General features: G+C 42.8%; 1 protein-coding gene across 9 annotated transcripts in view; it reads right to left on the bottom strand.

The window, feature by feature from the left end:
• FAM13A (family with sequence similarity 13 member A) overlaps nucleotides 1-14,473 on the bottom strand; it is a 146,857-nt gene that overhangs the window by 46,586 nt on the left and 85,798 nt on the right. For all 9 annotated transcript variants that reach the window (XM_071555835.1, XM_071555837.1, XM_071555836.1 and 6 more), the window contains one exon: nucleotides 2,959-3,000. In XM_071555835.1, the coding sequence (XP_071411936.1) occupies nucleotides 2,959-3,000 (42 nt within the window). The remainder of the gene's footprint in view (nucleotides 1-2,958; nucleotides 3,001-14,473) is intronic.

Below are 14,473 nucleotides of genomic sequence, written 5' to 3' on the forward strand. Positions count from 1 at the left end.
CATGTGATGGAGCCCTGCTCTCATAGGGATGGCTGAACACCTGCCTGCTCATGGAAGCTGTGAATTCCTTGTTTTGCTTTGCTTGTGTGCGTGGCTTTTTCCTATTAAACTTTGGCTCAACCCACAAATTTTCTAGCTTTTACCATTCCAATTCTCTTCCCAATCCCTCTGGTAGCAAAGTGAGCAAGCGGCTGGTTGCTGGCTAGGGTTAAACCACGACACAGGGACACAATGCTCCTTCAGTCTAGCTAAAGCCAAGTATTGTGCAGTATTTGGAAGCTAAAGAGCTCTTGTTCTTATTTAACTTGTGTAATTATCTATAAGGATCTACAGCATAAACACAGCAGTGGCCACTCTGTACCTAAACATTTGTGATTCACTTCAAGGATTACTTGAACAGTATTTCAAACTATGTAAATGTGGCTGATAGCAACAAAAATAGATTTGACCACCAGGCAGCTAAAGCACACAGTCTCCCCTTCCTCACCCATGGTGTGAAACACAATTCCTACATATGTCATGCACAGCTCTGGAGCAGCAATTAGAACATTCAAGGTTGGACAGAAAAAAGTGGCCACCCACTCAAGTTCTCAGTTGTTATGTATGAATTGTCCAGCCAGCACCAGCTGTCCTGCGAAATTAACTGCACGTGGCAACTGACCGCAGGAGGACACATTTCTGATGTGTGATAAATAGAACCAACACTTACAAGCTGTTCCCTTTATTTACAAGTAACTGTATCCCAGCAATGTTACAAAAGACACAAGCTTGGCATGAAGCCTTTATGTCTCAAGGTATGCTGCTCCCACTCTGCTCCTACTAGCATTCCTTTACTTCCCAACAATGTTCTTATTCCTGACTATTTCCTTTCTATTTGCAAGATAGGATCCCATGGAAAGCCATCACTTCATTCCAGTGGACACACTCATTCTTTGTTCCCCATCCTAATATCACAGATTCACAGAGTATGCCAAGTTGGAAGAGATCCACAAGGATCTGAGTCCAACCCTTAGCCCTGCACCCATTCCCAAGAGTCACACCATGTGCCCAAGTATCATCCAAATGCTTCTTGAACTCTGTCAGGCTTGGTGCTGTGACCCTTCCCTGGGGAACCTGTTCCAGTGCCCAACCACCCTCTGGGTGAAGAATCTTTTTCCAACATCCAACCTAAATCTCCCCCGACACAACTTCAGGCCATTCCCTTGGGTCCTGTCACTGGTCACAGCGAAGAGATCAGTGCCTGCCCCTCCTCTTTCCCTCATGAGGAAGTTGTAACTGCAGTGAGGTCTCTCCTCAGTCTCCTCTTCTCCAGGCTGAACAGACCAAGTGCCCTCAGCTGCACCTCACACAGCTTCCCCTCAAGGCCCTTCACCATTATCACTGCCCTCCTTTGGACACTCTAATTGCTTAATCTCTTTCCTATATTTCAGTGTCCAAAACTGCAGGCAATGTTCAGGGTGCGGCCACAAGAGCACAGAGCAGAGTGGGACAATCCCCTCCCTCAACCAGCTGGTAATACTTTGCCTGATGCCCACACTTCTATTTAAAATGCTCAAGCTTGATATCTCTCTCCCATCAGTGTCCTGCTTTGATACCAGTTTCCTCAGGTCCACTCCTTGCTCCCCATCTCCTTCGCAATCTTGACAAGGTCAGCTGAAGAGAATCCCTTTCATGCATAATTTTTCCATAAACCAGGAAAAAGGAAGGACAGTTTTAAACAGTAAGACAGATGGAAATGCAATGAAAGCCTAAAATCATTTGAAGGTCACATTTAGCCAGAAAGAAAGAGGGGGACCATTTTCAATGGAAACACAGGATGAGTTAAACCGGGGAAAACCCAAGACAGAGAAATATATGTGTGCAGCTACAAAATGATCTCGCAATGAAAAAGGCAGAACCTTCTTGGACAGCCTGGAGTTTCTGAGGCACAGAATGGGCAACATCTGCACAAATGCACTGCAGGGAATGATAGTGTATCCACAGGAAGGCAGACAAGACCATGTAACCAGGCTAGTCCATGAGCAGTTCTCTAACCTACATTTCTGCACAGCATGTGTTAAATGCACTCTTTCTGTAGTTTATGTCAGAAAAATTCTCTAAGAAAAAACCCAAACTACAAACACGAATACATACAAGAGAATTAACAAATTTCAAAGATCACTGTAAGAATTCTAATTATCACCACTCTCACAAAAAGCACCACTGGGATTTCTTTATATTTGTTTAAACTCTGCAGAGATCAAAGAATCCAATTATAATATCCGTCCCTTCCTCCTCTGCAGCTCTTCACTGTTAATTGCCCTGGCTCCTGTTCTACCACTAAGTATAAATGAAGGCACTGGAACTGAGCCTGCTACTGAAGCAAGCAGAGCAAACTTTCACTGATGTCAACAGAATTAAGACCATTTTTAAAAGCAGGGACTTTGCCCTTCAGTTGGCAAAACAAGAAATGCAATTTGTTCAAATGCAGCGTGAGCACCATTCCCTCCCGCGAGGCTTGCTGGGGACCCAGGCACTCTGCTGCTTTTCTGGGCTGCAGCAGAGCAGCAGTTGCTGTATGGGCTGCTGACTCACCCCCTGGTTCCTGGCTTCTTTCTGAGCACTACATGCTGCCAGTTCCTCAAGGCTTGTGGCAAAAATCTCTCCTGTGCTTGCAGATTACAAACTACTCAGGACAGGTATCTAAGCTACATAACAAACCAAAATAAAGAGGAAACCCAAGCCCATCCTCTAATTAAGAGTTTAAACTCTGGAATTCTTCTGTAAATACAAGAGAATTGCAACAGAGCTTGTATCTCCAAAGACTTATCTCACTAATGACCAATAATTAGAACTGTAACATCAATCTTCACTTTGATTACAATCTGTTCAGCAATCCTGGCACCTCTCCCCACATTTAATTCCAGTAACAAGTCAACCCCACATGGAAAAAATAAATTAAAACAAATGAGTAAATACCTCACATAGAAGGGTGACATAGGCCGCTCATCCTCTTGGGAGCTAAAAAGAAAACATAATTTTTAAGGTTAGCATGCAGTTCTATCTTGTACTGCAGTTCAAGATACTCTTAATGAGCAGAGATAACAAAAGTGAAACCTGTTACAGAGGTAACACTTATGTCTACTTTGTCTTCTGGTTTTATGCATGGAAGAAAAATTTAAGTTACAGTCCTTAAATCCTGACAATCCAACTCATTTCTCAGTGTCCACAAATGTGGTCTACCAGACCTCCCGCTAGACAGCCAAGAGTCATTCTGACTCTGCAACACTACAAGGACTATTCCCATAGCAACAAAAAAGCATTTTTTGACAGTAAAACCCAGAGAGCCCTTCGATGTCTGCTGTTCCAGAATTAAACAATCTGACTATTAAAGCCAAATTTTAGAAAAAAACATCTTGAGTTACTGTAGAAATGGCCATGGGTGTATGCACGGGGCTACAAATTTCCCAGTTTTATCACTCCTGTGGAAAGCTTATTTGACTATGCCAAAATTTCTGCAGGCTTGTGATTAGAAGCTGCCATTGGCTGCCGTAGAGCAACCCTGACAAAATGGTGTTTTAGTTGTCAGCTGGCCTAGCCCAAACATAACTAACAATCCGGCATGTGGCTGACCAGCCCTGATCCAGCTCACCCTGCCTGTGCTGGCACAAGCCTAAGAAGGAGCTGCTGGGACACTGTGGCTTAAAGGTGTGGTAGACTGATGGCTTAAACCAATTTAACAACATGCCACTGTAAGAAGGGGGGTCAAACAAATTTCCCCTGGTCATTCCAAACAGAGAAATGGTCAGCTTTGCAGGGTATTCAAGACTTCTAACTCTACAGAGCAGGACACCTGCCTTCCTCCAAGCATTCAGGAAATGCCACTGGGTTCAGAGAAGAGCACAGCAAGTTTGGCACAGGCAGAAAAGATGAGAAGCTGCATAAATTACTTTAAACAAAAGCAGAAAGTATAAAATCCCACAGGTGCTGGAAAGCACTTCCCTACTGCCTTCCTGCTCTTCCAGCAGCCTGGGACTGTGCCAGCACTCAGCAATATGCACAGGTCCTTCCTTAGGCACAGGGGTACTGCCTGGGGTACTGCCACATTGTGGGGACATCCACTGCGGTTGAGCTTGTCTGGAAAACGAGAGAGAAGACAGGAGAATGCTCTAGGTGAGATGAGCTCAGCTTCAAACTCAAGTCACCTGAGGGCTCTGATTGCCCCATCACCATGATCAACTTCAATAGGGAGCTGCAGTAGATCAAGTTTGAACAATTTTTGAAAAAGTAGCCCGAGCCCCTTATCTCTTGAATTTTGAAGGATTATCTTTATTGGTTTATAAAAGCTGGTCTAAGCACTGGATATAGGGGAAGGGAACATCTCTGTGGGATTTCCAGCTAGGAGATCAAGTACTCACAGGTAGCTTTTGCAGCTTCCAGTGGAACCAGCATGAAGCTCCCTCAGCAAGATGAGCTGAGACTTGGCCTGCAGCCAGGTAAGCACCCTGCCCTCATGCTGCAGAGAGCCAGAGGCACATTTCACTGTGGCTTATTTCCAACCCAGCTAACGTTATAACCCATCCACAAATATGAATGCCAAATACATCTGGAGAGGGGAGAAGGGGGCAAGAGCATGAGGGAGAAGGCAGGATGTAAGGGAATCAGAAAGACCAGCAAGGCCGACAGACAGATAGATAAGCAAGTCAGTGTTTCAAAAAAAAATATCACAGGGGTTTAACACTGCATCATTTCACCCCCCCTCACTAGAATATTGAGAGATTCATAGACATCTACAGAAAAGGCCTTCCAGCATGGCACACAGGAAATCTGAAATACTGATGGAAGGACAACACCAGATACCACGGACCAGGAGGAAAAGAAACTGCTTCCCAAAACAACGTCATCTGCCAAAGCTTCATCACCTCTGTAACACAACAGTGACTGGACAGTTTTCAGCAGCTCCCCAGGAAGTTTGGGAGTACAGCTGCTACTGGAAACTTTGCAGCCACTTCAGTAAGTCTGTCTTCAGTATCTGAGCAAGCAGCACTCCGCTGCTGCTGCAGGAGCACCGAATGCTGCTGCTGCTCCCAGAGCTGGCCAGCACACAGAGCAGTGCAGAGCAGGTTCACAGTGCCCACCTGTGAACTGAGGGGAACATCACCTGAAGAGTCTTTGTGAGAAACTGCTATGGCTTTAGGACTGCCTAGAAAATGTTGATGGAACCGTGAAAGTACCTATTATTGCCCTTCCCAGAAGACTACCTACAACAAAGGCACAGGTAAGAACCTCTGCAAGTACAGGCTCCCTCCCCTCATGGCAAGCAGTCTCCCAGCCTGCATGCATGCTTTCACCTTATCAAGCTTTTTGTAAGTGTAAAGAAGCTATGTTAAATTCACAAAGCTGCTGGTGAAGTTTTTTGCTATGTTCAGTTCATTGCATTAGTAGCTGTACTTACAATCTCAATGCAAACAAGTCCCAGAAAACATGAAAAATGTTTTCTCACATAGAGGAAAGTTCACAGCATCATCAAGATTCCTGTGCATAAATGCAGCTTCAAATGACAGCACCAAATGGTGCTTTATTGTACAAGTGTCAGTCATCGAAGCCAAACCAAACATGATTTCTCTTCCATTAGCAAACCTCTTCCTTATCTCAGAGTTTGTACTTACTTTCCAAGTCACTGAAGAACAATGATACTGAAAGAGTCTAAATAACTTTTTTACATTCATGCTCCCAATATTTGCTTTGATAGATCAGATGGAAATGCAGTAATGAGCAGGAACTTTGAAACTTCCTGCATTTCCTTCCTTTTCTTCCACAGCAAGTACAACTGCTGCTCTGTAAATTCAAACAAGTTTTATATCCTTACAAAAAAAGAAAAAAACTCCAATATTCATCCATATAAAGTAACTGAGGAGAAAAATAATTAAAAAACATTAGCAGGGAATGGCTGACAAAGCAGCTCTTACAGAAGTCAGAACCCAAATATCAGTTTCATTTAGATCATCATGTCTCAAGATTTCATACAGTTGGTAACAACTGTAGTTGCACATAACTTCTCTTACTCAGTGGTGGTTTGTAATTTTACACATGGAGCACTGATCAGGAGCGGAATCTGGGATAGACCTCCAACCTAACTAGTATGAAATCCAGACTTTTGAGAAAACCATAAACAACTTCTGACTTTAAAAAAATCTCTTGCATCTGAGTAAAGCCATTTCCCTCCTAAACCACTACAGATAACACATCCCAAACATCTTTCCCTAACTTCATGCACCTTAGCCAACTCATCTGTGCAAGCTGGAAGACATGAGCTGTCTAAAGTGCAAAGAGATTTAAATCAACTATTCCACACAATTCATAATTCCTCAAATCAGATGTGAGACTACCAAACTGTACTTCAATTACTTAGCACACAAAGATTCTGTTTTGAATAGAATACTTCATGAAATAACAAATTATCCCATTGGAAGGTAATACACTAATATGCCTATATTATACACAGAAACACAGATTGGTTTAGTGATGTCTCGGTTTGAGGGGAAAAACCAAAATGTTTTACCCACAAGCAGGGGAGGGGCCTCCTCCACAATAATCACACCACTCTTTATCAAATTTAAGAAAAGGAATTTTAATACAAGAAGGATAACTGCTATATATATATATATATATATGTAAACAGACTAGTGCAACCCACTTCCCCAACACCATAAGAGAGAAAAAAAAAACAACAACAAAACCCAGCAGGTTTTCCTCCGGGAGAAAAGGTTATACTTAAGTGTCCTTGTCACAACCCGGCTGGCTGCAGAGTGAGTTTCAGTCCCTCTCCAGCGAAACAGACGAGCAGTGGGCTTTCAGATGGACTCAGTCTCTTCCCCCTGTGTTCCCCGTCCAAGAAGCAGAAAGGTACGAGCAACCAGCAGCAAATCCAAGGCAGGCAGCAGCACGGCAGGAAAACAGCCGTCCGAAGTAGGCAGCGGCAAGACAGCCAGGGAAAACCCCAGCAGTAACCAGCAGGGCAGCCTGCCTCCTTGGAGCCCCCACTCCCCCGTTCCGCCGAGCCAAGACTGAGGAGAATATCCAAAAAAAAACCAAAAGAGACAAACCTGCCCCCACCCCAGCGATCACAGTTAACTGCTTCTTTTGTTAACCGCTGGCCTGGGCAGTTAAGTGGCAGGGGAGAGAATTTACATAATAATCCCAAACTACAACAAGTGAAAGGAATGGAAACTGTGTGCAAGAGGTTTTAAACCTGTGTGTAACTAACCACACGGCTTCCGACAGAGAAGTGACAAGCAAGCACACAAATATGTACAAGATGAGAATCACAAAAGATCATCAGTTGATCTTACACAATAAATAGGCTAGAAATTTGTTAAAAACCTTCCACACAGGACACTCCATAACTTTAACCCACACTATGCTGACTGAAAAACAACTGCTTACTTGTTTTTAAAGCAGGTTGTACTGAAGAGCTTATTGGTATTGCTCGGAAGCCCTTTCTACCATGTATCCTTTCAGAAGGAAATGCTAGAAGTCACTCAGGTATGTTTAACATTTAACTGCACTGTACTGGGGCTGCACGATTCCTCTTTGGTTAAACCGATATATAACTCTTCCAGAAAAAGAAAAGCTTAACACCTGGCACACTGACCTGGCAAACCAAGTCAGATGCCTGCAGTGTGGAGGGGGAAAGTCATTCAATGAGTAGTTCTTAGTTTAAATTTCTACCTTGCCCAGCAAAGAATTTATCCATTTGACAAACAGGTTTAGCAGTAAATTAAGTTTTGGGGGGTTTTGTTTTATATATCCTCAAAGTTTTGTCCAGCTTTACACATGTTTTATGATGAGAAGGCACTGAAAGGATGAAATAACTTTAAAAGAACCATTATTTATTTAACTATCACTGATTAACTGGTCAAGCAGGAGAGTACAAAATACACCAGTCGCTGTTTTTTAGTCACATAAATAGCTCCCCTAAAATAAAGGATTAAGCAGAAATTACTGCTTCAATGAACTACTTGGGGAGATTACCTAACTGATGACTTCTTGCTAAAAACCAAAACAAATACCAGCCAAACCAAAACAAAAAGTTCTGTTTATTTCACAGCTAAAGAAGTAATATGGTAATGTTTGTGACCTCCACTGTGCTAACAAAAAAGTTTGTCACACTGGAAGGTCGCTAATTAGTTTAGGACATCTTGGGATTTTCAGGCACGTGTATTTTATAGAATTTACACAACTCATCCTTTCTGCCTCTGAAAAAGGAAATAGGAAAGTCTGGGTGAAGTCTAAATGTTAAATGATAAATTTCCATCACAGGAGGGCAGTTACCTTTTTATTGCCTCCCCCTTTTGCTGCAGGAATGTTACAGGCAACTGTTCACCCCTCATGTTCTTTACTACGCAATGATGGGGGTTTTTTTTCTGATGGTGTCATAGAACCACAGAATTGCTGAGGGTGAAAAAGACCCCTGAGATCATCAAGTCCAATCATTAAAACATCTTGCCCTTCAGGAAGAATAAGGGAGCTGCTGAGCCTATTGTAGAACACCCATTTAGACAAAAAGTTCCTGATTTATTTACACACATAGGGGGCACCCCTGTCTCAGCCCTCTCCTCACTGGACAGAGCTCTCACCTCAAGTCAGAGGGTGGCTCAGGGTCCTTCCTCCTTGTTTTATTTGCAGTTAATTATCAGAAGTTATGTCTTGGCTTTCTGGCACTGGAGCCTCCACTGCAAATCTACTGCTTTCCTACTCCACATCTGCTGCTTTCCGACTTCATATCTTTTTTCAAAAGATAAATGGGACATTTTTGGAGGGAGGTTGTTTTGGGTTTTTTTTTTGTTAGTTTGATTTTTTCCACAATTATGAAATGCACTTTGACTGAAGTGTCAACATTTTGCACCAGGAATGAAGGGTCTAGAGACTGTCAGGGTCCTGCTGCTCAGCCAAGGTCATGTTTTCCTAATGCCTTGCCATGGGCTCTATTTGTTCCGACCTCCAAAGTTAGATAAGCAAATGGCTTTCTATTCCACCACAGATATTCTGGACTTCAAAAGAAATTAATTGTTTTTTTGGTGAGAATACTTTTTCCAGGCAAGGGGATGGTGGCTTAATTTTAATCAATCAAAGAAAAAGGCATTGAAAATTCAGTGGCATCAAATTACTAATGATATCAAAAGTTTGTGAGGGGAGGAGAAGGAAGCCTCAGCTTGAGTCTTCCTCTGGTTTTCATCTCGTCATTTAGAACCACTGTGCCTTCTTGGATTAACAGACACTCAATTTTTGCATTTACAGGGGATTTTAACAATATTGTTTATTTACTTATTCTGACATTCAACACTAACAACACTAAAAACAGCTTAAAGGAAAACTCGATTTTCAGGCCACAGTAGTGATTTTGGCTGAATGTCTCGTCTTATTCACAAATTTTTCAGCACTTCTTCACCCCCCTAAGTCATTTCCCTATAAAAGTTATTTCAATCTTGCAAAAAATGCAAGACTGAAACTGTTCATGAAGATTTATTGCATACTTATTTTCTCAGTAGAGCAATATAGTCATAGCTTGTGCTTTGCAGCAGTGGGTAAAAGGCAATGTTTTTGAAAATGAGAAATACCAGTAAGTTTGCTTTGAAGGATTTATTTGAAGGAACTGCTTATGTTGCCTGGTATTTTCATCTGCAAATTTGCAAAAGAATAATACCATCCTTGATGCAAGAGTAACTAAATTTAACCTAACACAACACAGTGATGATACAATGGTCAACATTCAAGTCAATTGTTGAGCAATACCACCCTTCCTCTATACACCTAAACTGCAGGGCAGGGAGCAACCCCCCATATGCACTGCTTAAGAAACAAATGCTTAACAGCTATTCCTCTGTGAGTTATTTCCATGCAACATTTCCATCTTCCCTAAAGGAGTAACTTCTATAAAACAAAACCATAATGTTGTTTCAGGTATTTATCTTCAGTCTTCACAATAGTTATGCTTATACCTAACCATGCACACCACTGAAACTTAAATAAGCTACTCAGCAAATGAGCCACATGTCTAAATATGAGCCTGATAACCCAGATTCTTTATTCTGAGCTCACATACTCTGCAAAATATCTCCAATAACTTGGGTGGGAGTGGACTGGTATTGGTTTAAATATTTGTCTCCAAAGGAACCCACTATCTTCCCCAAAGCTTTTTTCTTCAGCAGTGTTTTTCCTGAAGATCTCTCACCTAAATTACATCTTAAGGCTGTGAGATCACAGTGTGCAGCAACATAACTGCAGGGTTGTAGAAACAGACCTTTGGAGGGAGGGAGAGTTCCCCACTAGCCTTCCAAATGCAGGAGCTTCTGTTTCCTGTTTTATCTGGCACCCAAAATACCTGTATTATCACTCCACAGAGAGAAGCTGAGGTGAGTATCAACAATCACTCTGTCACATTTGAGGAGCACTTACTATTTCTTGTCCTATTGGCCATAGTCAAGATTAAGGCACAAGAACCCAAGCCTAGAGTAGGAGGATTTTAATTCTAGGAAATACTAACATAGAGCACAGCCAAACATAATGAGAATAGTGCATTATCCACAGGCTGTGTGTGAGGGGGCACTTAGATTCAGACACATCACCTGAACAGGAAAAAATAATACTCTGAAGCCTTTTTCCACACCTCCTCCCACTTCAAAGCAACATCAGGGACCAGGGAGCACAGACTATCCCACAGTAAGCTGAAGTAAGTGGAACTTGTTGCTAATTAAATGCCATTGTGAGCAAGAGGCTGATTTTCCATTTATATTAACATATCTGAACATCCTGGAACTCCTGACAGCATAATTTTGTATAATTATTTTCTGCCTACTATCCTCCTAGATTGCAAATATGTTTATCTTTTATAAAATTACGTCAATGTTAAACAGCTTGCTTTTGTTGTTCTACTTCTTAAACTACTTAGGTCTTATTATGAAAGACAGGGCAGTGTCTTCGCTTCTACATGTGGTTTGGCAATAGTCATCACTAGGATAAAACTAGAAAATGGGTCAGAAAGAGGCGGAATGAATGTACCAGCCAAAGTCTCACCTCTTCTCAGAATTTAACAGTATAAAGTTGCATAACACAAACTTACCTGTTGCATTATAATGGTGAAGAACTGTTACTTGGTAACCAGTGATTTCAGTTTCAGGTTTGTTTGTTAAAAGCTTGGACACTTCAAACAAAGGTATTTCAGAGCCCAGTTTTTAGGCACATATTCATATTTTCTTGCCTAACCAAGTGGATGCCCCAGAGGCAAACACCACAGAAAATGTCCATGTCAATTTTCTCTTTTAGTCACAGTCCCCTATCCTCCAGTTGTACTCAGGAAGAGTTTCCACAGGCTCCTACACTCACCACGTCACAGCTGTAACAAAAGGTACCCAGCTGTGGGTCTAATCTGAGCTCCGAAGGCAAAAGAATCACATAAAATTCACGGAAAATTTTGTAATAAGCTAAGACTTGAGGAAGATGAGAACCACAGGTTTGAATTTCTCTACAGTCTTCCATCAGAAGAAAAAACATTCAAACCCAGAGTAAACAAAGAAAAAATTAGATACAAGTTCTCCCCACCCTCAGAGAGCATACTTCACATACATATTCCAGAACATACTTCATTAGGGCTTGTCAAGCACCCTCAGTAACTTGGATAGAAAGTTATAAAGTCCAAAGGATCATTATTATTTACAGTACAACTTTACACACACAGCTGCTCACTAATGTGTTAAAGAGAATACAGCAACCATTCAAAAGAAAGAAAAATAAAGCGTGGCGAAATACAAATGGTGTTCTTGGGCTAAAACATTGGGTATTTGTGAAAGATGTCTAGGAAACCAACCAGTAAGGTAAATCAAACAACCTTGATGATGACTGCAAGACAGCCCATGCTGACAAGTGCTGCTGTAGAAGTTAGAAACTGATCAGGCACATTCCCTACTGCTATCAGATGCACTTTCTAAAAATATTTGTGATGGCTTCACTCTTCCACTACCTTGACTTGTTTCAGCAAAGCACAAAGCAACGAGGCCACTGACCACACACAAAGCCCGAGTGTGTACCTGCCTTTCTTATCTCCTACAGAAACTGGCAGATACAGTTGCCAGATCACAGGCTTCAGTTCTGCACAGCTGTTGTTGAATCTGTTGTTAAATCTGTGCTAGAATAGATGAATTAAAACATGTCCTATCAGCATTAGTAACGCTCTTAACTAGAAATCCAAGATATTAAAGTAAGCTAATGCTATTCAGAAAAGATGTTAGACTATCACCAGTAGAAGAGACAATTACTAGTGGATATGTTGTTGGAAAATCAGTAATTCAACCACTGTGACATGCACTGATGCCTTCTACAGTGCTTGGGCAGTGTACTCCCTATTGCAGTGGAGGTTCAACACACTTGGCCCTCTACCTCTTCCTATGCAATGAAACATAACCCTGACATCCCCATTGTCATTCCCTCACTACAGCCACGGTAACCCACCAGGTGCCATTCCACAGATATCTATATATAGAATAAAATGATACTGTATAGCATGTATGGCTCTATGCAAGCACACTGTATGATTTTCAGGGAGACAGACTCCCAGCTTACAGATACCTTGGTAGATACAATAGTTTGCCACTGTACTGACAAATGCTATTTACATATCACAACTTCTTAGAGCTGTTCTCCCTCTCCCAGGTTTTACACACCAGTGACACATCTGCAGAGCTCCAGCACAGGAGGGTTCCCATGGCAGGCACAGCATGGCCAGCTTGTGGTGAAAGGAGTGTGCAGAGCAGGGAGGGCACCTGCAGAAGAAGGCAGGTGGGAGTTCACTTACCCAGGAAGGGAACCAAGTGTGATTATTGCTGGCAGCCCATTGCCTTTCTTGAGAGGAAAAGATGAAGTCTTTTAGTTTGGGAAGTGCCCTAAGTCACAGCACCTGAAGGGTGGCACTAATCTCATTTAAACCCAACAGCAGGAGCTGTGCACTGCAATTTGTCCATCCCTCAGCTGGAACAGCAACATCAGCCAGTCCACCTCACAGGAACCACAACAAGCATAGTGCTACCCATGATGGAACTAACCACTGTGAGGCACCACTTTTCCTGAAGCTGACAAAAAATGCTCAAAGCCATCAAGACCCTCTTCTGCAGCAAAACTCTGCACTAAGAAGGGAGGAGACAACATTAGAGGGGGAAGAATAGGAAATTAAAGGTGCAACCTGGAGAACACCACTGTAAAGGGATCGAGCAATCAGTGCTTGTTTGCCACTTTGCCACTAGGTCTGAAGATAATTAGGTGCTTAAAGTACAGTATACACAGCCTAAAAATAGATCAGGGAGATGGAAAAGGAACCAGAATTTTATGAATAATTTTAAACTGCAAAACTCAAACAATTCTGTACCATGCTCAAGGCTTGATGGAGTTTGAAAAAATTCTTCATTTTTAAAGTGCAGCCTGCATTCCCTAACTGATAGAGAGTTTGTCCTTGCAACAACAAAAACAAAGGGTCTAATTAGAGCCAGTCTGTCTAATCTATCTTCCCTTGGGGTGAAGATCAAGAGCACAATAACAACCACTTGTTCCAACCACTGCTAGGGCAGAAAGATCCTCAGGAACACAAAAAGGCTAAAAATATTATGTGAGACTGGCCCTTCAAATATAAACGATGCACTATGACTGCTCCTTGGAGACATCCAAACCACACTTCTGTTTCTCTGCAGTCATCAACATGGAACCCCACGACTGCATTACTGCAAAAGAGAATTCCTCCACATCTGCAGAGGACCCTGCACTTTACCAGGACAGTAACAGTTTGAGCAGCAATTTCATTTACTATTTTATTGTGTTCAAGTAAGCAGCAGCTCCACAGCTTCTGCCGTAACAGCACCACCACAGTGCTGAAATCGCACCGTAAATTTCTTATTTACTGTTTTGTAGATTACAGAAAGGTTGATATACAGCCCATTAGAACATGGCTAGGGGAGGTAAAGACCACTCAATTTTGAGAACTGAAATAGTAATAAAGAATCAAAATGTAATGAGCCAGTGAAAGGGCTGTGTACACCCCTCCCCACAGTGACTCTCTGCCTTGCCATTTCAGAAGCCCGACTGCAGCTGTCCCTGCCATGCTATGCCGGGAGCACATGCCAGCACAGGTAGGGTGCTGGAGGGAAGGTGTGTGTCGGCACCCGGGAAACAAAACAACTCTTTTCCTCCGCAAAGCAAGCCTGTCGCCCATGGTGCTGGGCAGGTGCGGGCTGACAACTGTGTGTGTGTGTGCGCAGGGCCGAGCCCGGCCCGCCCCGGTACCGCAGCACTGCCCGCGCTGCAGGAGGCAGCGCACAGCCCGGGCGCAGAGACCGGCACGGAGGGCATGGCCCCTAAACCCCTACAATCATCTCAGCAGCTCCCACCCCGCGGCAGGCTCCCCACAGTGCAGGGCTGTGTGGATTTCGCGGAGCTACATCGAGTCCCCATC

The sequence above is a fragment of the Pithys albifrons genome, chromosome 5 (assembly GCF_047495875.1).
Source record: "Pithys albifrons albifrons isolate INPA30051 chromosome 5, PitAlb_v1, whole genome shotgun sequence".
NCBI lineage: Eukaryota > Metazoa > Chordata > Aves > Passeriformes > Thamnophilidae > Pithys > Pithys albifrons.